A 21,481-nucleotide genomic window follows, 5' to 3' on the forward strand; every position below is an offset into this window, starting at 1 on the left:
AGTGTGTGTCAGACACAGGAAATTTATATCCTCAGTCACTTCACTATGAAAGTTATTGATCACAAATGAGAATCACAACCTCAGCATTTCTAGTTTAGAAAGAGCAGAGAAAAACAGAGACGGCCCAAAGTAAAGGTATGAAGAAGAGTTCAGTCTTTATCGGCACCTGATGACTGATGATGGGATTTGCCTATGAGCAGTGGGAGGGAGTCAAAGAGGGTCTCAGACCTTCCCCTGTGCCATTCTCCCACAAACAGTTGGACACAGGGCTTGTGCGTGTGCATGTGCCCTTCACAGAAGCACTCTGCAAGCGAATGCTGTGAGGCGGTGCTAGGAAATAGGAAGCTCGGCCTCTGGTGCGTGGCAAATGCTGCGTCCACAGCTTGCTGCCTGTGAGTCCTGATGCAGACAGAAGCGGAAGGACGAATGATGAATCAAAAATAAGCCTGGTACTGCAACTGTAACTAGCTGTGGCTCTGGAGAGGACGGAAAACTAGTCATCCAGTAAGTGTCCCTGAAGATTATGATCCCCATAGAAAATTATCACTTTCCTCCACTATTGAAATAGCCAGACCACATTTTCATTAGTCAAAATGGAAGATAGTTTTAGCTTTTGGATTGCCACTGCCTTTAAGCACCACCAAGAAAATGTGGTTTTGCTTTTCTGCTTCAGGTACTTCGTATTCTGTGGGACATTTTCCTACAAGACGTAGGAAACATGCTCAAAAGAGAAGTGAAAGTTAATACAGCAAACATTTTTTTTCGTTTATGACAAGTGGTTTGCCTTAAATCTCTCTTATTCCTGTGTATCCAGGGGCTGTGACACAGTCCTGCAGGCTAAAATACAACCCCAAACAAACACTAAATGTAAAAAAGGAAAGCAAATGGGAAAATACATTAATGTCTCAGGGATTTGCTTTTCTTGTTCTTCTTTCTTACTTCTTTGGGGAGTGTTTTCTGCATGAAATCCTGTGGCTGTGACTGTCACCTCATGGGCAAACCAGCAGGGCAGGGCTTTCATGTCACTGCACTCAGCATGGTCCTGAGAGCTATTTTGGTGGGAGTTGTGGGTGGGCAGGAGGGGTGAGCTGAGCTTGGGTGGCCACTCTGGCTTTCAGAAGAAGTTGTATCTCCCTGGTACAAGAGGCAGTCAGTGACTGCACAGCTTGGACAACTGAGATACCTTTCTGGGCCCTAACCAAAGGTCCAGTGGTGGGAGGAATAATAACAGACACCGAGTTGCCTCTCACCAAAGCATTAAAGGAAGAGGAAAGGCTAGCACAAAGTTTCTGGAGATTATAACCCAAGAGCTCTGGGGCATCATTACCCGCCTAGACAAGGTCCTATGCAGCCTGTTGTAGGTGACCCTGCTTCGGCAGGAGGGTTGGACTAGATGACCCACAGAGGTCCCTTCCAACCCCTACCATTCTGTGATTCTGTGATCATGCTGTCAGTGGAAAAAACTAGTGGCTGCAGAAAAAAGAATAAATGCAGAGGTTAGGAGTAATCTGGAGAGCTACAAACGAGAGGAGAGGAGAGGAGAGGAGAGGAGAGGAGAGGAGAGGAGAGGAGAGGAGAGGAGAGGAGAGGAGAGGAGAGGAGAGGAGAGGAGAGGAGAGGAGAGGAGAGGAGAGGAGAGGAGAGGAGAGGAGAGGAGAGGAGAGGAGAGGAGAGGGCAGGAAGCCTGGCACATGCCTGGGTCATAGATGAGCACAAACCAGGTGCTGGTTCAGCCTTGTGACCAGCAAGGCAATGATGTGGCCCTGTTGTGTCCTGCATTGTCACAGTGTGTTGTAGGTGTGTGCACTGGATGTGCTGCACCTCTCTGGCCCTGCCTGACTTGCTGCACAGGCAGAGACCCACTCTCCTGTCTGGGACGCCACATCTAGCACACACCCTGCCTGCTGCTGGTTCTGCAGAATCACGGAATCACAGAATGTCAGGGGTTGGAAGGGACCTCCGTGGGTCATCTAGTCCAACCCTCCTGCCGAAGCAGGGTCACCTACAGCAGGCTGCACAGGACCTTGTCCAGGCGGGTCTTGAATATCTCCAGAGAAGGAGACTCCACAACCTCCCTGGGCAGCCTGCCTCTTGCCTGTATGAGTCCCTCTTGGGAAAGGTGGTCACCAGAACAGGCAGTTTCCTAACCTGGGGAAAAAGCTGATAGAGCAGAGCCCTGCAGGTAACTGAAGTTGTCTTTGCACAGCCCTACGTAGCTTCTCCTCCAGCCCAGAAGATCCCCGGCTGATGATGCATAGCAAAGTAAAGAAACAGAACACAGAGCTCAGAACAGATAGGATGGGCAACGTGTGTAGCAGTTTGTGCATTAATGGTGTCATTGTGCAGGTGGCTGGAGAACAAAGACAGTGTGTAAAGCCTTCTTCTGACATTCTTTACCGCTGTGCATGTCAGCTCAGCCACATGCACACAGTCATGCTTGCAGAAGTGGCAGATTGGCATCCAACACAGAAGTACTGTTTAGCATCATTTGGTGCAAAGCCCAGGACGTGTGTTGGTGAAATACTTATATTTTGCCATTCTGTTATGTATCTTAGTGGCATAGTTCTACACAAGTGCAAACAGAATTATAAAACAGGTTTTGTTCTACATTTATTTTTTTTCTGAAACAGGTCTGAAGAAAGAAGTGCAAAAAGATCAGGAAGCTAACAGACCAGCTGTCTCATCTCCCAAGAGATCAGCAGTAACAGCCACCAAGCTCCATTCACCAGGTATTTATGAACCCTAAAGCACTGTTTCAGGAAAGATTTAAACTTGTCGACTTTGCATCTCTTGTTAACACACTAAAATCTGAGACCTACTGTTGTTAAGTGAAGATTGATTGTGTCCAAGGTTCATTAAGCTGGCTGTGAGTACAGCGGGCTTTATCATACCAATGCATGAGCTGAATAGACTTATGTTTTCTTTGTTACAACCCCACAATCATCTCTCCTTCAAAACAAAGAGTTGTTGCTATCATATGTTTAAAGACACAGGAACTTTTTTTTTTTATCATTATAACTTTCTTATATAAAAAGAGAACAGATAGATGTAATGAAATAAAAGACACCTCAGATAATTAACTGGAGTGATAGTGTATTACTCAGAACGTACTCTTACTGTTGTGCAGAGGCACTAAATTTCCTGGGCTATTTCTATGCATAATTGGAAAAGGGATTATCTATAGAAATAGCTTTCAGAGTGCTACTGGGATATTGTGAACTTACCCCTCAATATTGGGCACAAACACACGGTTTTAGCATCTCTAAAGAATATCATTGTTCATTTATTAAAATGAAGAGAACTTATTTCTATTTGTGTTTACTAAGTGTACATTAACCAATGTACAAGGTAGTTAAAGGCTTTTGTAAGGCTGGCCTTTGACTTCCAAAACAGGGGTACATGGTCCCACTGATTTCATTGTGCTTGCAGTTTATCTTCTGTTCAGTTACCTCATTTTTCAGACTCTACTTTAATAATTTGAACGTCATCTCTACAGCTATATGATACTTCAGTTACAGTTATGAGGGGTAGAACTCCATGTTTCTTCATTTGATTGTAAAGTATAAAACATGTAGAGCAGCTTCTTCAGCTCCTACAACTAGCATCCATAGTCTCTTCATGTTTACTAGACACAATTGCTATTCTCCTCCTGCCCAACCAACAAAATCAAGAAAATGGAAGGTTAAATTTAATCTTTCCAGGCACCAACAGGACTCAGAATTCTTCTTCTTACAAAGGTACTAGGGTAAAAATATGAACTTAACAATGTCCTCTGAATCATATAATTTTCATGCTATTTTGCACCTGGTGAGATCACCAAGAGAGATCCAAAGAAAAATTTGTTGTGGAGAATGCCAGACCAGCAGCTCACCGGCATTTATAACAGCGGGAGGCCAGTTTAAACACCAGCACTGATGGTGGCTGTAGCAGCATGCTACAGCACAGCTGATTTGCTTCCACTGGAATTAGAAAGCAAAATGAAACACAGGCATATTTGTACAGTGTATTTGTATTGTCTCAAGGAGGCCTGCATTTCCACAGGTGACAATGATTTTCAAAGCTTAAATATTTTGGCGTGTCCAATTCATGAGGCCTCAAAAGTTTCTTCATTCTCATGAGAGGTGGAGTAACTGCCCTCTCTCTATCACACTGATTTATGATTTCTTAAGCTTGGTTGTCTGAAATTATGACAACCTAAAATTGTTTATCACTGTAAGGATCCAATAGGATAATAAACCTGATCTTCATTTATTGTTTTAGAGTAGCCTTTAGCATTCTTGGAAACAACAACAGCAGTAACAAAGCAATAAAGACAGACAGTCTTTTCACCTATTTAACAATTTCACAAAATAATCACAGGAGCCATTAAACAGGACAAGGAGTGCAGCTGGGGCTAAGGGGCAGTAGCACAGTGTTTCCTCCATCAGGATCACAAACTCGTGTGGCAGTTATATTTCGTGATAGGAGAGCATGTGTTCCTGAGGTAAATCAGCCACAGTTACATACGGCCATAGCACAGGCTTTAAAAGTTCTAAGTGCCATTTCTAGGTTGTTTTTCCTCTGTTATGGGTCTCCTCCCACGTAGTTCCTTTTAATCAGCACTGGATTTTCACTGTCATACAATTTCTTTTTTTAGCCTTGAATCTGATCTTTTAAATTTGGATCAGTCCTCCTGAAGTCTTGCAAGGAGTTTTAAGATGCAGAGTCCTGTAGGGATCTCAAGTTTATCTATTGATGCAATACCATTCCTGAAATCTGTGTGTATTATCAGGTGCATGTAGATGCAGGTGTTCTCCTTCCACCCGACTGCAGGATGGTGCCATCTGTTTCTGACATCCGTCACCCTACAGACCACTCGTTATGAACCGACTCAAAGTAATTTCCTCGCTTTCCTTACCAAAATGTCAGAAATTGGATGGTTAAAAGGCAAATAAATTGCATTCACCATCTAAATCCTCATGGACTGTGTTAATTATGAGTATATACTGGTTTTGTCTCCTTAGTTCAAACATTCAGGTAGATAAAAAAGACCTGGGAGTTATGAAGCGGATCAAAGGGGTTCAGTGATTTCAGTGTACAGTGGGTCTGCCGCCCTGGTCCCACCATCAGCAAAAAGGACATTCAGGATCAGGGCCAGCATCATTAATGTATACCCTATTTTGTGCAGAGCAACAGAAGAGAGACATCAATGGCAGAACAAGCTTAGTAAGCTGCTTTTCAGACCCAAATGAACCGAGAAATTCAGATTTATCCCTGAGGAGAATAACATAGTTTAATTTACAAGGACAGCTTACAATACTGACAAGGACAAGGTAGAGATGTGCACTTCAAATGTTCCAGTGAACAGGAAAGCTGGAAAGTTAGAAGACAAAGCAACCTGATGGGTTTTTGTTTTAATTAAAACCGAACTGATTTCAATGGCTTCCCTCTACACCTCTCCCTATGTCTTCTGTTGTAACATCACTGTGGTGCCTAAACAATGCAAGATTTTTATACTAAAAAGACAGATATTTATGGATGTTTCTTTTAAGAATTTCTTATTTTGTGATAATACCTACTGCCCAGTTAAGAGCCCCTTTGAAGGGATGAAAGAAGCTGTAAGAAAATATCATTCCTGCGCAGAAAAGTGTACAGGCTTTAACTGACATGAAGAAGAATAGAGGGTAATAACTGTGCTGGTTGAACTCTCTGAATGACAAAAAGTCCTCTCTAACATCCCGTATTGTATTATTTAGGTCTTGCAACATCATGAAGTTAGTCTTGATGTTGCGAAACCTGATATTCCTATTTGCAAATGCAAGTCATGGGCACAAGGAGCTTCAAAGGCTGTTTTGCACTTGTGGCTCTTTGCAGTTGCAGCACGAGATAGTTGGAGACGTGAGGGAGCATCGCTCCTGGAGCTAGCTCCCTCAAAGCTTAGCCTGGCACAAGTTGGAAGACACACTCCCAGTGGCAAAATGGAAATGCGCTCCTGGGGTATTGCTCTGACAAAGCCACACTGCTTCCATGCCTGACCTAGTAAAATTGCCCTAAGGATCCGTTTGCGCACCCAGGCCACAGTCTTAAGGGTCTAAAATATTTAAAGCACATCTGCCATAACTACCTCTGCAAAAATGCTCTACTTCACAAATTGGCTCAAACTCAAACTATCAGATGCATCTCTGTGGAAGGATTCTTCTGGTTTTTAGGAAAGGGTTAGGTAGTATCCTTGGCAGAATACTGTCCCCTGTTACATTCAGTGCTGAGGGCTAGTTGCAGACATTGTTTCTGTATTATTTTTCAGGAACTGTACACTGCAAGACTACAAAACTAGAAGATAGCCTTTTTTCAGATTCTTGCAGCCCTTTCTGCTAACATGAGAAATGTTCGTTTTTCATCTGTGTCCAGACTAATGTCTGCCATCTTTAGTAACACGTGGCAACAAGGTGTCTGACTCTATTTTCTCCCTCTTGCTTAGTGACTCTCACTCCTAGGCTAAAAGCTTGTGTCTAGCAGGAGGAGCTGAGGAAGAGAAACAGAGATTCCTGGCCAGTGTTCAGGAATGAGCTTAAAAGCATCAGCTGAGGAGAGACTAAGGGTAGCAAAAAGAATCAGTAAGCTGTGAAAAGGTGTTGCCCAGCTGACCAGGAGAGTTCTCAGAAAGCTAAGAAGATAAAGACAAAGCAGATTGTCCAAGCAGCAGCTTGAGCAACCCGGCATTACCAGAACACTACCCTTTCTTGCTTCATCCTCGTAACTCAGTATATCCACAGAAATGGATAGTTGACTCAAGCAGGACATGAACTTAATTTAGGATGAAAGCCTCACTTCCTTGAAGTGGTTTATCATGAATAAGCTTTAGTTCTTGTGCTGTTCATGTGAGTATGACACTGTATTTGAGCTGATGTCCAAAAAACAAGCTATGTTAGTGATTTCACATATTTGTGTAGGAACAGGCTTGCTTCAAGCCAGCTTGGAGCACATCTGAGGAGCCAGAGTCTGCCTGGACCTATTTCTGCAGACAGACCATGTAGCGATTCTGTTGTGACCAATGGTGCAGAGACAGCAGCCATGGAGAGCCAGTGGTGTAACCAGCCAGAATTCCGTAGTACCTGGTGGCATTCCTATACATACCTGTTTTGTGCTGCAACCTTCGAAATGTTATAAAGGGGAGAGCAAGGGGAACTGGCAAGGTAGGCTGCAGTACTGTTGGTATAAAGAAATAGTGATATCCCAATAGCAAGCAACCCATGCTGTGAGGAAAGGGAAGGGCAGCTTCGGCCCCACATTGTGCCATGTATGGGCAGAAGGAGATCTTCAGTGGCAAAGTAAATCTGGCATCTCTGTCAAGTCACCAAATTTGGGGTTCCAGTGGCCAAAGAAATCAGGTGTAGAGTGTAAATGTCATCCAACTCTTTTCCACATCCACAACAGGATAGGATGATTCTCAACCTGGAAGAGCCCATTTCTCTCACTGCCATTCAGGAGAGTTCAGCATCACACGCCAAGGTGCAGACCTCTGTTCCTGTAGACATCTAACATAGGTGAGACGAATCCTTCCTCTAATGACCCCAGTTCTCAGTGAGGCACTCTTAGGAGAGCTTTCCTCAACTCATAGCAGACCTTCAGGCTCAGAGCCTGAGGTGACAAAGCTTTGAGCTGTGGCTCCTAGGGAAACATATTTCACTGTGCTCTTGTTTTTATTGAAAGCCATTAAAGATCTGTGTGAATGCTACAGACCTTTTTTTCTTTTATAGGGCTGACTCCCAGCAGACTTAGAAACACATAAAGGTCATGGCCATACATACAAAGTAAGTGACCCTGACGGTCTTCTTTTCTCTCCTTTGTAGGACATCCCAAGCAAAGGCCAGCCACCCCAAAGAATGGATTCTCCTCCAAACCAGGAGAAAGTCGAGACGCTGAAAAGCAGTTCATTCAGAGATTGAAGGAAAAGTGTGATGTGCAGTCCCGTCAATTAAGCAATATTCGCGATGAGCTTAAAAGGGCCAGCTGTGGCTTTGATGTCTTTGCTATAACAACACAGCACTTTTTCAAGCAGGTAAGTGCAATGGGTACTTTTTACCATTGGAAAAATACTTTACCTTTACACCAGTCACTTGCCCAAATTTATTCCATGGTCATTGAAACTTTGCTCTTGGGAGCAAAGCATGTAATTTCTTTGTAACTGTTATTGTGAGGAGGGAATTATTGTTTGATTCCCTGTATTTGAAAATAAAATTTCGGGAACTTGAAAGAGGAAGAATTTTGACTGAAGCAATTGTCACAAGCACAGAGGCATTTCAGGTGGTTTTTAGGAGTGAAGCAGATGCAGAAACTTTAAAGTCCCAGTCCCTGACCACTACAACTGGAATGGAAAGCCTAATTGAATTATTGATACTTGCAAACAAATGCAGGAACAATCCACACATTTAGTCAACCAAAGGTGTTTGACGAAGTAAAAATTTGCTTTCTCACAGTACTTACCTACTGTTCCTGTTCACCACAGGTCAGGCAGAGCAGTCCCTGTTACAGAGGTGCCAGTTTCTGAAGACATTACAATAACATTATCTCAGCATTTAGGACATTACATTCAGCAGGTATAAAAAACATAAAGAAAATAATGTTAATAACAAGAGAAGTTTATTTATTCACTAAATCTGAGACAAAATGGGTAAAGTCTTAAAGATGACCACAGTAACCATGAAGGACTTGTAGGTATTGCTTGTTTCAAAAGCCATTTAGTGATCTGGGGAATCTAGCTGGGCTCTGAGTTCCAGACCTGGTTCACCCGATGCCCATGTATTTTGTACCATCCCAGGTTAAGCTGGTGACCCAACGACTTTGTAAAACAGGCAGACAATCACCAGCAGTAGGACCCAGGGTCTGGATAATATCTTTGATTGCCTGTTTGTCTGATTTTGGAAGAGACAAGAGTAAACTTTCAGTATTAAATCGGAGGAAGAAAATCAAAGAAACAAAACAGATTCAAAGAGTCTTTACATATTCTGAAATACTTTATTCAGTTATTCTTTTGTATTAGTGGGAAAGGTTATCTTTGAGCAAATACTGCAGTTCACACTTTTCTCTAAATAGGAGCTGATCTTGCTGAGGGGAGATTCACTGGTCTGAAAATACAGGGAATTTTTAAAAAGTACTGAATATTTTAAATACTTTCCCTGGGGGTTTTCCCCCTCTATTTTTCTTTAGTCTTGACGTTTCTGGGTTTGATGGGCATTTGTAGCTTTTTTTTTTTTTTCTTTTTTGGTTTGAGATGATTTTGGAGTGTCCTTGATTAAAGCAGAGGGAAACAAAAAAGGGCAGAGCAGTGTCTCCTCAGCTTTGTCTATGCACTGTTCACTGGGGAGAGATTTTTCATCTCAAGCCTCATTCACAATTTGCTGAAGGAATTCTGGAAGCTTGGGTATATCTCCTTCATCTCCTTTGAATATGTTTTAAATGAGAACAGCTGCTGCAGCTGAGCTTTGAGATCACTCTCCTACTGTTGGTCCATGCTGGATCTGTCCTGAGAATGCCTCCAAAACTGAACACCTCAGGGGACTTTATTTCAGAGAGTCCTCTCCAAGTCCTGGCCAGACATAGCTGTGCCTCATGTTCCCAGCTCCTCTGCACTACCAGGCCAGCTGGAGGTTTGCAGTAATATTCCTCTAAGTGCCTGGAGGATTTGGAGGTAAAAAATAATATACCTGTGGAATTTAAGCACCTTCAGGCTTGGGCAGGATTAGATGTAGATTTTTTCCTGATCCACTACTGGACTCTTACCTGTGTTCAGCCTGAGTGTCAGTCCCTTCTGGGCTTGCCCGGTCGCCCTGGAGTATATATACCTGCACATCGCCGTTCAGTGCAGTGCAAGACACTTGTGTCTTGCTGCTCGCTGCTGGGAGCCGTGTAACATGGACCTCTCCCAGGCAAAGGCACCCCTGGCTTCCCTGGGGGGTGAGCTGCACAGTCAGCGTGAGCCCAACAGTTATCCATTAGGCACTCAGATGTGATACCTACATTAAGAGTACAGTTGCTTTAGGCTCCATTATTAGTGAATGGAGGCAGGTGAGCACTTCCAACAGACTATTTACAGCACCAAAGATCCGAATTTCTGCTTGAGGCTCTTGCCTGTCTTGACTGAGACCTCCAAGGAGGCCTAAGGCTGCTGCATTTTTAAACTCAATGCTTTAGTTGAGAGCCTACACGTAGTGGGACGATCTGAGACTACTCAAGCAGTTGTGTAATTGGGCAGTCTATTGTCTTGCAACACACACACAAATTTCCAAGTCTTTGAGTGTCATTTGAAAACACAGTCAGTAGACATTTTCTGAGATGGCATTATTGTTTGAAAGCTTGAGCAAAATTGTGTTGGCTGGCTTTGAGTTTGGGCAGCATGGAAAAAGAAACTTTTCCCATTATAAAAATAATAATAATTGTGTGTGTTTGTTTCTGAGAAGCCTGCAGGCAAAATGGTCGAGGTCTCAGTAGAATTTCAGCTTGGCAAGGGAATAAGACTCGTTCAGGAACAAGGTGGAGCCTTATTCCAGAGAAGTTTGGGGTTGATTTGTCCAACTGGCAGTTCTGCTCTGCTTAGCAAAAGGGCCCAATCCTACTTGGGTTCTAGGGAGCCTCTTTGGGCTGATAATCACCCACAGCCTAGTTTTAGTATGTCTCTCTCTCTTTAGACCACACCTAAATAATGTCCAAAACATAGATTTTTTTCTATGAATTGGAGCTGAATTCTGTTGGAAAATGAGCTCCCAGGAAGCGAGGACTGGACTGAGTCTTAAAAGCAACCAAAGGACCAGTGTTTTGCACACAGGTAGGAGTCTCCCCGTGACCGTGGCTCTCTTGTCTTGCTCACACTGTTTCTGTTCTCTCTCCAAAGTTGGGGAAAGCACCAGTGCAAGTGGTCCAAGAGATATGTTTAGCTGAAGAGAATGTCAATGTGTAGTAAAAAGTGTTGGCCCACACTGGCAGTTTCTCTGAGTGCTTTCCGATTTTAAGCACTTGCTGCAGCAACCTTAAGGTTGCATGACCATTTTCTTTGGGGTTTGTAGGATTTGTTTTCTGGCTGTTCCAGACCACTGCTGAATTGTATCCTGGAATCATCTTTCTTTCTCAGCTGCAAATGCTCTTAATAGGCAAGATTCATTTAATAGGCATCAAGGAGTGCACAACATGTAGCAGTACTTAATAAAGAGCCATTAAATGACAGCTAAACCAATTTGCTGTCTTGGAAAAAAGCCTAGGCAATCGAAGCAGGTGATGACTGAGGCACTGGACAAAAAAAATCTAAAACGGTGGATCTGACATAAGCATTTATCTAGTTATGAAAAGTAATGATTGTAATGCCTGTGGACAGCATGAATTCTAGTGATTATTTAATTAGCAGATTAATTAGTTAAGGCCTTCAGATATGTATGCACGACTCCTGTTGACTTTAGGAAGTGCTTCAAACTTATTCTGATAAGGAGCAGATAGAGTTTGTCCTTAGTGTTGGATGTTCGTCGTGTCAATACCACCCTGTGAGGGATGCTTCAAAGTGAACAACTGACTGGCGGGAGCTGGAGTGATGCCGTGAAGACTGTTTAGAGCAAATATCACGAATGGCTCTCCCAGACTTCGGTGGCTCCTGACCTGGTCTGGCTTGTTAGCCCAGTAAGAACGGCAGTCCTCGCCCAGTTTCAGCGCTGTTCAGCTAAGTGGCCAGCAGCAGTCCCTCTTGGAAGAGGTAACAGTGCCATCTAAAGGAGAGTTGCCCAAAGTGACAAATTCTGGAAGGTAAATCCTTCTGGACATAAACAGGCAGAAACAAAATCCACTTTTTGTATCTCTAGTACACTGTGAGCAGATGTGTTTGTGCTGAGGAGCGTCGTGGCCAAACTGTGCTGATGCACTGGAACCTGGGCTAATGCCTTTCTGCTGGTACAATGTGCCTGAACAGTTGAAAAATGGAGTCCAGTTAATGAGTTCTGCCTCTGAAATTTCAAATTAGGACTCCAGGCCTACAGTGCATGTGAGGGGAAGGGATCATTTCCGGCTGCAGACCCCAAGGGTTGGAGCAGGTAAGGGAAAGGGTTATGCTGGGGTGGTATGTCCCAAACTCTGCATGGGCCTGGAGGGGTTTCCAGACTTGCAGTGCAGCCTCATGCTGCGGTCTTTCTCAACGGGGGAAAACTGCTCAGGACAGGTCGCAGTACGGGGATGCAATTGGAACAGCTGGGAAGGGGGGAACCACACACATGCCATGACCAAGAGTTGAGATGCCACTGCAGTACTCGATGGCACCCCAGCACTATGTGTCTATCAACACTGGGAAAGACATGACACTAGTAATCAGCGGGTGTGTTTGTCTCCACAACTGACTGTGGGTTACTTTTAGGTGGGTATATGATACATATCTTCCAGATAAGTAAACGCATATGGCAGTGTCCTGCAAAATCTACGATGGACAAGGAAAACTTTTTCCCCCATTCAAGTAACTGAGATATGTTTGTGCTTGTGTGTATTCTTCAGAGTAATGTTTCTGTCTGAGGAATGGGCAATTCAGCACCCAGTGTCAGGTAACTCCCTTCTCCAAATGCAAAAGACCTCTTGTGTTAGGGGCAAAGTGGTTTGCACTAGTTATAAGTTGCTTTGCTCTTCCCACCATCGCCTCTAAAACAGTAATTGGGGATAACATTTCAAGTTCTTATCGCAGGCTGAGCTGAAAATGGCTTATTTTCACAACTGTCCCTGAGAAGGAGTTTAGGAGAAATATATCTATTGTTTGTGCCTGGTGGTGGCACAGTGGTAAGAAGGCAGCACTCATCAGAAAGACTGACCTTCTGGCTTTCAGGGGTACTACTTTCCCAACATTTGCAAAATATGTTGGAATTTGGCCCAAGAATGGTCCTTAGAAAAGTGCCACTCCTCCCTCATCATTATTACTGTTTGGCTAGATTTCCTGTATTTAGCAAGTTCAGTCTTTTCTTTGTTCCTGCTGGACACCAGAGCAGTCAGAACAACTCAATCTTTCCATTCTATATCCTGGAAAAAATCCGTTTTGGACTCATCAAATCCTGACACTTTCGGGGTATGGGTCAAGAACATTTTATTGCAAGACAAACAAAACACTTCATTTACTTGGGAGGAAAAAATTAGAAAGAAGCTTGTCTTCATTTAGGGCTTTCTAAACTGCTTTTAAAGTAGAAATGCACAAGATTTGATATTGGGGACTACTAGTTACAGTAAAACAGAGCAGTAAGAATTGAGAGATGCTCCTTTACTTGCAAGCGTTATGATGAAGGCTCTGTAATGCAGATGTCATTGTACCTGCAGGACACTCACACATGGTCGATGTGCCCAAGGAATCGATCAGGGTTTGTGAACTGAAGGAAAATGCCTTCTGTAGGACCCCTGCTTATTTGCTGTGGGTTCTAAAAGACAGGCAGTGGAAAGGTAAGGTGCTGTAGGAATAGAAACCTTGAAGCAGCGGAGTATCTTTATCCTCCTCATCCTATGGGTAACTGGATGTTACCGTAAAATGCTACGCAGGGCCTATGTGGAGATCGTTTCAACCAAGCTCTCCACCTCTGTGCCAGAGCGTGTCCCTCATTTTCCACTCGTGCAGCACCCGCCCGTGCTCAGTGCTCTGCTGTGGTGACTGCAGAGCCGGACACTCACTGCATCGTGCCCTGCGGGTCTGCCAGCAAAACCCACCTCTCGCCCATCACAGGATCTAAGGGATGTTTTTAATCTCCCTGTGCCTCAGTGCCCAGCTGTTAGATGGGGACACCAGGGCACTGCCATCACAGGAGGGAGCTGTGGAGGAAAAAAATTTGTATTTGTGATTCACTCTGATATCAGGGTGCGACCACAAAAGAACTGCCAGTGAGGAAAAGCATGACTGCTGTCAGTGCAGAGGATAATGTGGGTTATAAATAAGTCCTTGGGCTACATAACAAATTTAGAAGATAAGCAAATTCAGAAATGAATACTGACGTGCCTACTCACTGGGCAAAGTGGGAGTGCTGTGCTGTACCCCTTGCTGTGGCTGTACGATGGATCCAGCCTGCGGAGTGGACCTCCAGCCACCTGGGTACCGCATGGCTTCACTGTGCTGCTGCTGGTTTTTGGATGCAGTTGTGCACCCATCAAAGGGCCATGGTGGGGTGAGCTGGCTGGAGTGGAGGTGATGATGTGGGATATTGGGTACCGCAAGAAAACAGAGAGAAACGCCCTGCTGAGGGCTCTTGGAGTGGGCACCATGTGAGGTGGGAGTGGGGTGGGTGGTGGAGTCTCGCGTTCTGTGAATTTCAGCTGTGTGCTTCTGACTGGCTCAGGTCCCACAGCAGGATTTCCTCTGCGATATGGTCTCGCTTGCACAAGCTCCATCCTAACTGCAAATAGGGCAACTATATAACTTCTGCCTCTGGGGTGCACCCTCTTCTCCCACGTCTGGCTAGGTCTCCCTGCTCTGGACTTGTGCCCTATGGCTATATGGCAGAGGAGGAGAGAAGGACCAGGAAAGTGATAAAAAGAGGAGGGAGAAACTTGCTGGGCTGACCATGTCTCTAATACCATGGTTTTCTCAGACCCCTTCATACGGGATGAGGAGTGGGAGTGAGTAACTCACCCCAAGGGATGCAAGCAGTGGGCAGCAGGAACAATGGCATTTGGAGGAAGGGAGCAGCAGCAAACACCTTTCCCTGCCTGAAATCCTGAGGCTTCAGAGCAGGCACAAAGGCTTTGCAGGAGAGATTTAAGGGGAAACACTAAAGGCTGATGTTGGAGCAAATTCAGGTGAGAGCATAGCTGGGAAAAAGGTAGGTGAAGGAGTAATTGCTTAGTGAAACAGTTGCTTCTTCCTTCTGTGTCAAGAGGAGATGCCTCAAAAATGTTAATTGTGCACATTTTCAGTTGAATAGGAGTTAAGAGTAGAACAAGCAAAAAAAATACATATATGTATACACACACATAAACATACGTAAAACTGGTGTTAATCAAGGGCTAATTATCTTCACCTACTAACTGGCTACTTGGGGAAATCCGCTTGTGAGGTGTGAGTAGAGATTTTTAGTCTCTCCCCGAAGCTTCTCTTTCTTTTGCAGTGTCAGAGGACAAGCTCTGTCTGGACCTATTTGTGCCGGTGGAGCAGGTGCTGCCTGGCTTTGCCCCGCGTGGCTGGCAGTGGCACACCACTGGCAACACTTCACAGGTGGGATCGTGGTAATGCCACACTAATCCTGGTGGAAATAACCCACTGACTCTGGAGGCAGGTGGGGACAGGGACCTGTGGGCAGCACAGGCAGCGTGCACCAAGCTGCAGCTGAAACAGGGCTGTTTCACAGTGCCACTGGCAAAGGTGGTGCTGGGACAGGGGGGAAAGCTGCCCAGTGGTCCTGCCTGACCCCTCCGTCTCTCCTTTTGGAGAGGTAGTTAATGCTAGGCAGCTCTAGAACCACGTCACTGCTTTTGATTTCTGCACATTGCTGCACCTGCAGTGTTTTGCTCTACCAGTTCACGGCACCATCGAACGCACAACACTATCCTCAGGCACCTAGTACTCAAAAAGGTCCCTTTAGGTAAGAGACGAAATGCTGCTATCCCATCACGGGACAGGCCAGAAGGGTCTCTCACCCGCTTTGCAGCCAAACTGGCACCGAATGTTAGACTACTGCAGATACCCTACACTGCTCCCGGCCAGCGTGGTCTGCTCTGCTTCAGTCCCTGCAAGACAGAAGGAAGAAAGTGGAGGGAACCTCTTGGCTTCTCCCCCTGTCCTCAGTGGCTTTCTCACAGCCACTGCTGTGACAATGCAAATTTTGGTTTTGGAGGGTGGAAGAACACGCTCCCCTGGGAAGTGCTGGGGCAGTTACATGGCCTTGTTTTGAAACAACAATCCAATTAGAGAATGTTTGTATACCTTGGTTGGAGAAGAAATTTCTTAGCTACACATAAATAGTTCAAATTTCAAGATTATAAAAAAAAAAGCCAGCCCCAGGCATTCTAATGCTCCTCTTGAAGATGTTTTAAACATGCATTAAAAATTAAAGATCTCTCTATTTACATGTTGTCCTGAAAGAAAAAAATATTTAGGCTGAGTGCGCCAAGTATCAGGTAAAGGTGAATTTATTTTCTCCTCTTGCTTGTATTATTGATCTCCTTGTAAGAAACTGACTTTGACAGCCCTGATTTTATACTGCATTCAGAGGAAAAATGCAGAATAAGGGTCAGGAGTGGCTCTTGTAATGATGGCAGCCCCCAAGAGGGGTGGTTGGCTTGAGGGATTTGGCAATGCATTAGGAACTGCCTGAAAAGCGGTGATGGGCAGTAGGCCCCAGTGGATTGTGGCCTTTGCTCACGCAGGGGACAGAGCAAAACCCGATTCACAAGGTTTTCATGTGTTCTGTAAGTTCAGCAAAGGGGTCAGTGGAAATGTATCTCTCGTCTAAATCACATGCATTTTTAATTCCTCTTTCACAGTTAGTCAATATTTCATTTTCTAAGATTCTGAATTTCTTTTCCACTTTAAACTGGAGGATCTATTTTTAGTCAAGGATCCTGTTCTTTGCAAGAAACAATGATCATGCCATTCTCAGGTGAATTGCTGAGTCACAGTAACTGTTCATTTTTCAACCTCTTGTTAAGTTTTGCCTTCATTTCCACAACAGGGATCTTGGGAGCTCTATTCTCTGTTTTCTCCAGGCCTGAGGACAATGTGGAGATCTCTGTCCTGCTTGGTCTTAGCACCACTTCCACCCAGTTCAGGCCCCATCAGTTGTCCAGGGGTGCTTGTGTTTACGGGGGTTATGTTTCAAGGAAAAACTCTGAAAGCATCACATTGTGCAGGGATCTGGGCAGAGTTTGTTAGAGCCATAGTTCACTCTATCAATACCAAAATGTTCCAAAGGGTATATTTTCGGCTCAGGATGCCTACACTTTTCCATGAAACTTTGTGTCATCAGACAAAAAAAATAACAGTGAATAATGATTCTAACATCCAGAGAATTTGACACCCTTGGATCAAGTACTTTGTGCCAGAAATGTATTAGCAGTGTTTACTCAAAACATGTGAATGTATGTTCTTGGTACAGGCAGTCTGGAATGGCGCTTTCATAGGCCCCGTGTGGCTGCTGTGCATGTGCAGTGGTTAGACCTGTGGTGGAGTAATTGCGGAACTATTAAGTGTTCTGAATCCATTTATAACATCAGATGCTGTTCACCAGATAAATGGAAATGATTGTGAACTGACTGGGAAGGAGGCATGCCTTTCCCTGAATTAATAACCTTCTTGTCTCTGAATTAATAATTTTCATTTTTGAAATTGCTTGCACAGGAGCTGTAATATTAGATGTTTCTAAACTACCCTTGCTGGACAGTTGAAGGGATGAGAAGCCCGCATCTTCCTCACAACATGCTTGAAATCAGGCAGGTCCAACACCAGCAAGGTGCCTACAGGATTCATATATGGCCCACAGACACATTAAGCAGTGCAGTACAGCAGCTACTGCTGGACTCATACTGCAAAGGCAATTTGCTCAGATCAGTCACCATTATTTTTTTTTATTTTCTTTGTTTGGTTCATTGGTTGCTCTCCACAGATACTCCACCAAGATTTCTAGTAAGAATGTAAATGAACAAAGACTGCAATTCATTGTAGGTCAGTAGGTACAAGGTTCATACATGCAAGTGTTAATCACATCAGAAATTGAAGAATTTTTCTACTTCCATGAGAGAACAGAAATATTTAACAAATTAAATTTTACAGATACCTTTCAGGGAATTTTTCAAGGCTGGACAAAGTTTTCACTGAGAGGGATCAAATAAAGAATCCACAGCTCTCTTTAGCAGCAGGATGGCTGAGCCCTGGCCTGTTCAGCTAGGGGGGATCTCGTCCTCTCTTTGGGAGTCAAAATGCTGAGCCTCCCTTCACAGACAAACCTTTCAGCACAGCTCTTGTTTTATACACATATTCAGAAGATTTCACTTTCGTTTCAGTGTATGATGAGACCAATTGTCATTCTATAAAGTTGCTGTAAAATGGGAGGCCATGCTCCAGTTCACAGATAATCTTCAGAAGTAATTTCAAGACCAAATTTTTGAACAAAAGTCAAAGGGAGATCACAATCACCTAGAGAGGAGGCAAACACCAAGTTACCCATTCAGAAGAAGCAGTGACCACAGAGTTACTTGATACATATTTATGGGCTGGCAGTTACTTTGCAGTAGCCTGATCCTCTGGCAGATCCATGTCCCTCTTGCCCACGTGGCCAACCTCAGACATCACCTCATAGCTCAGACTGTTGCTGCAGCCTCACCTGGAGATGCTCATCGTAGCATCCCAGCGGTTCTCCTTCCCTCAGATACACATGCATGGCCTCCTCTACCTTCTCCCTGCTAGTATTTTTAGACCTCTAGCAGTAATACTTTTCTTTGGTGGTTTTATGTTACCCCCAGGGCAAAGTGGTGCGGCTCCATTAATATAGACATGCCCAATAGTGACATATATAGGAATAGAAGCGTGGGCAGCAGCTTGAGGGAGGTGATTCTGCCCCTCTACTCGGCTCTGGTGAGATCCCACCTGGAGTCCTGCGTCCAGCTCTGGAGCCCCCAGCACAGGAAAGACATGGAGCTGTTGGAGCGGGTCCAGAGGAGGGCCACTAAAATGATCCGAGGGCTGGAGCACCTCTCCTATGAGGAAAGGCTGAGGGAGTTGGGGCTGCTCAGTCTGGAGAAGAGAAGGCTGCGGGGAGACCTTATAGCAGCCTTTCAGTACTTAAAGGGAGCTTACAAGAAAAATGGAGAGACTTTTTACCAAGAACAGGATGAATGGTAGTGGTTTTAAACTGAAAGAGGGTAGGTTTAAGTTGGACATAAAGAAGAAATTTTTACTCTGAGGGTGATGAGACACTGGAACAGGTTGCCCAGAGCAGCTGTGGGTGTCCCCTCCCTGGAAGTGTTCAAGACCAGGTTGGATGGGGCTTTGATCAACCTGGTCTGGTGGAAGGTGTCCCTGCCCATGGCAGGGAGATTGGAACTAGATGATCTTTGAAGGTCCCTTCCAACCCAAACCATTCTATGAATCTGTGACTGTGATAATAATAATAATGGCAATAATGATCACTGCAATAGAAATTAAGTTTTTTTAAGGGATATTACTGCTTCTGCAGCTTAGGAAGAGAAGCGATTTATTATCCATAACAAAGGTCTGGCAATGCTGAATGTCTATCAAACAAGCTATGTGCCAGCTTTTTAATTGCAGAAATAGCAGACTTGTCATATAATTGCTTTGATTTGGTTTTAGCCATCACAAATGATAAAGCCTTTCTTACCTGAAAAATAAATTTTTATCTGTTTATTTGCCAGTGCAATAAAATCTGTTTAAGTAACATTAGCTTGTTGTGTTTAATTGAATTACACAGAATAAGGAACAAAAAGATGTTGTCTGAATTGAACCGGGTGTGTTAAAAACAGAAAGCGCTTGGCTGACTTCAGGTATCCCTTTCCGTTCATATTTGACCTTTATATAACAATCTCATTAGAATTTAGGACATGAACATTTTTATTATTCCACAGTTATCCCCACAGAGTGGCAGACGTTTTTCAGATAACAGAAAGACGATGTTCCAGTCCTGGAGTGCTTAGCATCTTGAAGGGCAATAGCCCAATTAAAACCGGGGAGTCAAAGTGACTGAGTCTCGGAGATTACCATATGTCCAGTCTGTTCTGGGATCTATATGGAAAGATAGTCACATGTTTGTGTACCTACTGTCTCAGATATCCTCGTTTTCAGGCAGCGTATGAGGGATAGGGCTGGAGAATCGCAGGGCCCAGGACCACCAAAAGAGTTGCAGTGACAGGCGCCACTGGACAAGGACCAGTCGGCACAGTGTCCTGCCAGTCCGTCACCTAAGTGCAATAGTGAGAGCAAGCAAGAAGTCAGAGCAAAACAGCATACATCGGGAGGTACGGAGGCAGCGATGGTTGTGTGTATGCAGCTCTGTATGAGCTGTAGAAGACAGCACAGCGAACACGGTTGCTCTTCTGCAGGCAGGGATATTCCCACTGTTCATGTTCATTTACACCAAATGGGTGTGATGAATATTTCACATCCCACACAAGTTTATCCCACCTTCCCTTGGCGGTGTTTCCTGCGGTGCAGCACTTGTCTCTGGGCTGCTGCAGAAAAGGAGCAGCAGTACGTGTCCTGGGAAGCACCGTCGGCTGGCGGCTGCCTCCCAGGCAAGCAGGCTGCACGGCTGTTCTTATTATCTCACCCTGACTTCCTCTGTGGGGAAAAAAATAAGCTGCATTTCTTTCTTTTTTTGATTACTTAGTACACTGAGACATTGGGACCTTGGTATACACAGTGTAGAGAATCCTGTTTGGAGACACAGAAAAAGGAACGTGTTGTGTAATTGTATATATTGAATGCTACTGCTAAAATAAGGAAACAGGCTGGAGTAAAACTGAAATCGTATACATTTCTCACAAATGTGAACATCAGCATCTTGTCCATTAAGCTAACAGGACACAATCACTAAGTGTTGTAAAGGAAAGCAAAGATACCTTTATAGACATATATATATATGGTAGTAGACTGAATAGTCCCAAAAATCTTCGGAAGTTAGCAAAACCTAGTCCTTAATGAAGTGTTTCTTACCTTTGAGCTAGAGACGAATAGATGTTAGAAAGGAAACTGGAGGGCTCTCGTCTGCTCTGCGATGGGCCCCCTGTGCCAGTCGGAGCAAGGGGCTCAGTGCGGGGCTCGGTCCAGCAGCCATGGGCACAGTGTTGGTGTCAGTCAGGTGAAGGGGGTCTGATCTCCCTCAGACTACCCATGTTTGGTCTACTGTCAATGGACAGACCCAGAGGGATGCTGCACCTTGGGGTATGTATGGGGGGTGTCTGCCCACGGATCGTACAAGGAGCCCTGGCACCTCCGCTGTGCTGGCTGTGGAGTGCGGGGATTCACCACCATGAGAGGTGTCTGAACTCGACCTTTTTCTGAGGCTGTGTTTGAGATGCCTGTATACGCCTGAGGTGTGGTGCCCCAGGCACTCGGCTGCAGGCTGCAGGAAGCCCCTCTTGGTCCCATGACTCTTTTGTTCTGTGCAGGGACTCAGCTTCCCCAAGACCAGAGCAAAGCAGTTTTTGCCTTCATCTAGAGTACTGCATCACCTGTCACGTGGGACATGCTTTCCGTGCCCAGCATAGTCACCTCCCTCAGGCTGAGGAGGCTTAGCTCAGGGGCTTGGTGGAACCAGAAGACTAAGTAAGTAGTGAACCCTGCAGCAGCTGAAGTTGGCTGTATTTCTGGACATGGCTTTTGGAGCATCTTGAAAAGACTTGTGTAATGTTGAGCTGCCTGCTTTAAGCTGTCCCATATTTAACTCCAGGCAGGAGATAAGAACCAAGGCAGGACTTCAGGCAGGAGGCAAAGCCCCCAGCCCACTGGAGAGCTACTCTGAGCGTGCTACGGCAATGACAGCCCACAGGGAACTTGCAGGCTAGG

At 44.7% G+C, this 21,481-nt stretch overlaps 1 protein-coding gene across 5 annotated transcripts in view; it reads left to right on the forward strand.

The window, feature by feature from the left end:
- Positions 1–21,481, forward strand: part of MTUS2 (microtubule associated scaffold protein 2) — a 318,231-nt gene that overhangs the window by 248,128 nt on the left and 48,622 nt on the right. For all 5 annotated transcript variants that reach the window (XM_075419965.1, XM_075419956.1, XM_009938145.2 and 2 more), the window contains 2 exons: positions 2,631–2,729; positions 7,830–8,038. In XM_075419965.1, coding sequence (XP_075276080.1) covers positions 2,631–2,729; positions 7,830–8,038 — 308 coding nt within the window. The remainder of the gene's footprint in view (positions 1–2,630; positions 2,730–7,829; positions 8,039–21,481) is intronic.

The sequence above is a fragment of the Opisthocomus hoazin genome, chromosome 1 (assembly GCF_030867145.1).
Source record: "Opisthocomus hoazin isolate bOpiHoa1 chromosome 1, bOpiHoa1.hap1, whole genome shotgun sequence".
NCBI classification, from domain to species: domain Eukaryota; kingdom Metazoa; phylum Chordata; class Aves; order Opisthocomiformes; family Opisthocomidae; genus Opisthocomus; species Opisthocomus hoazin.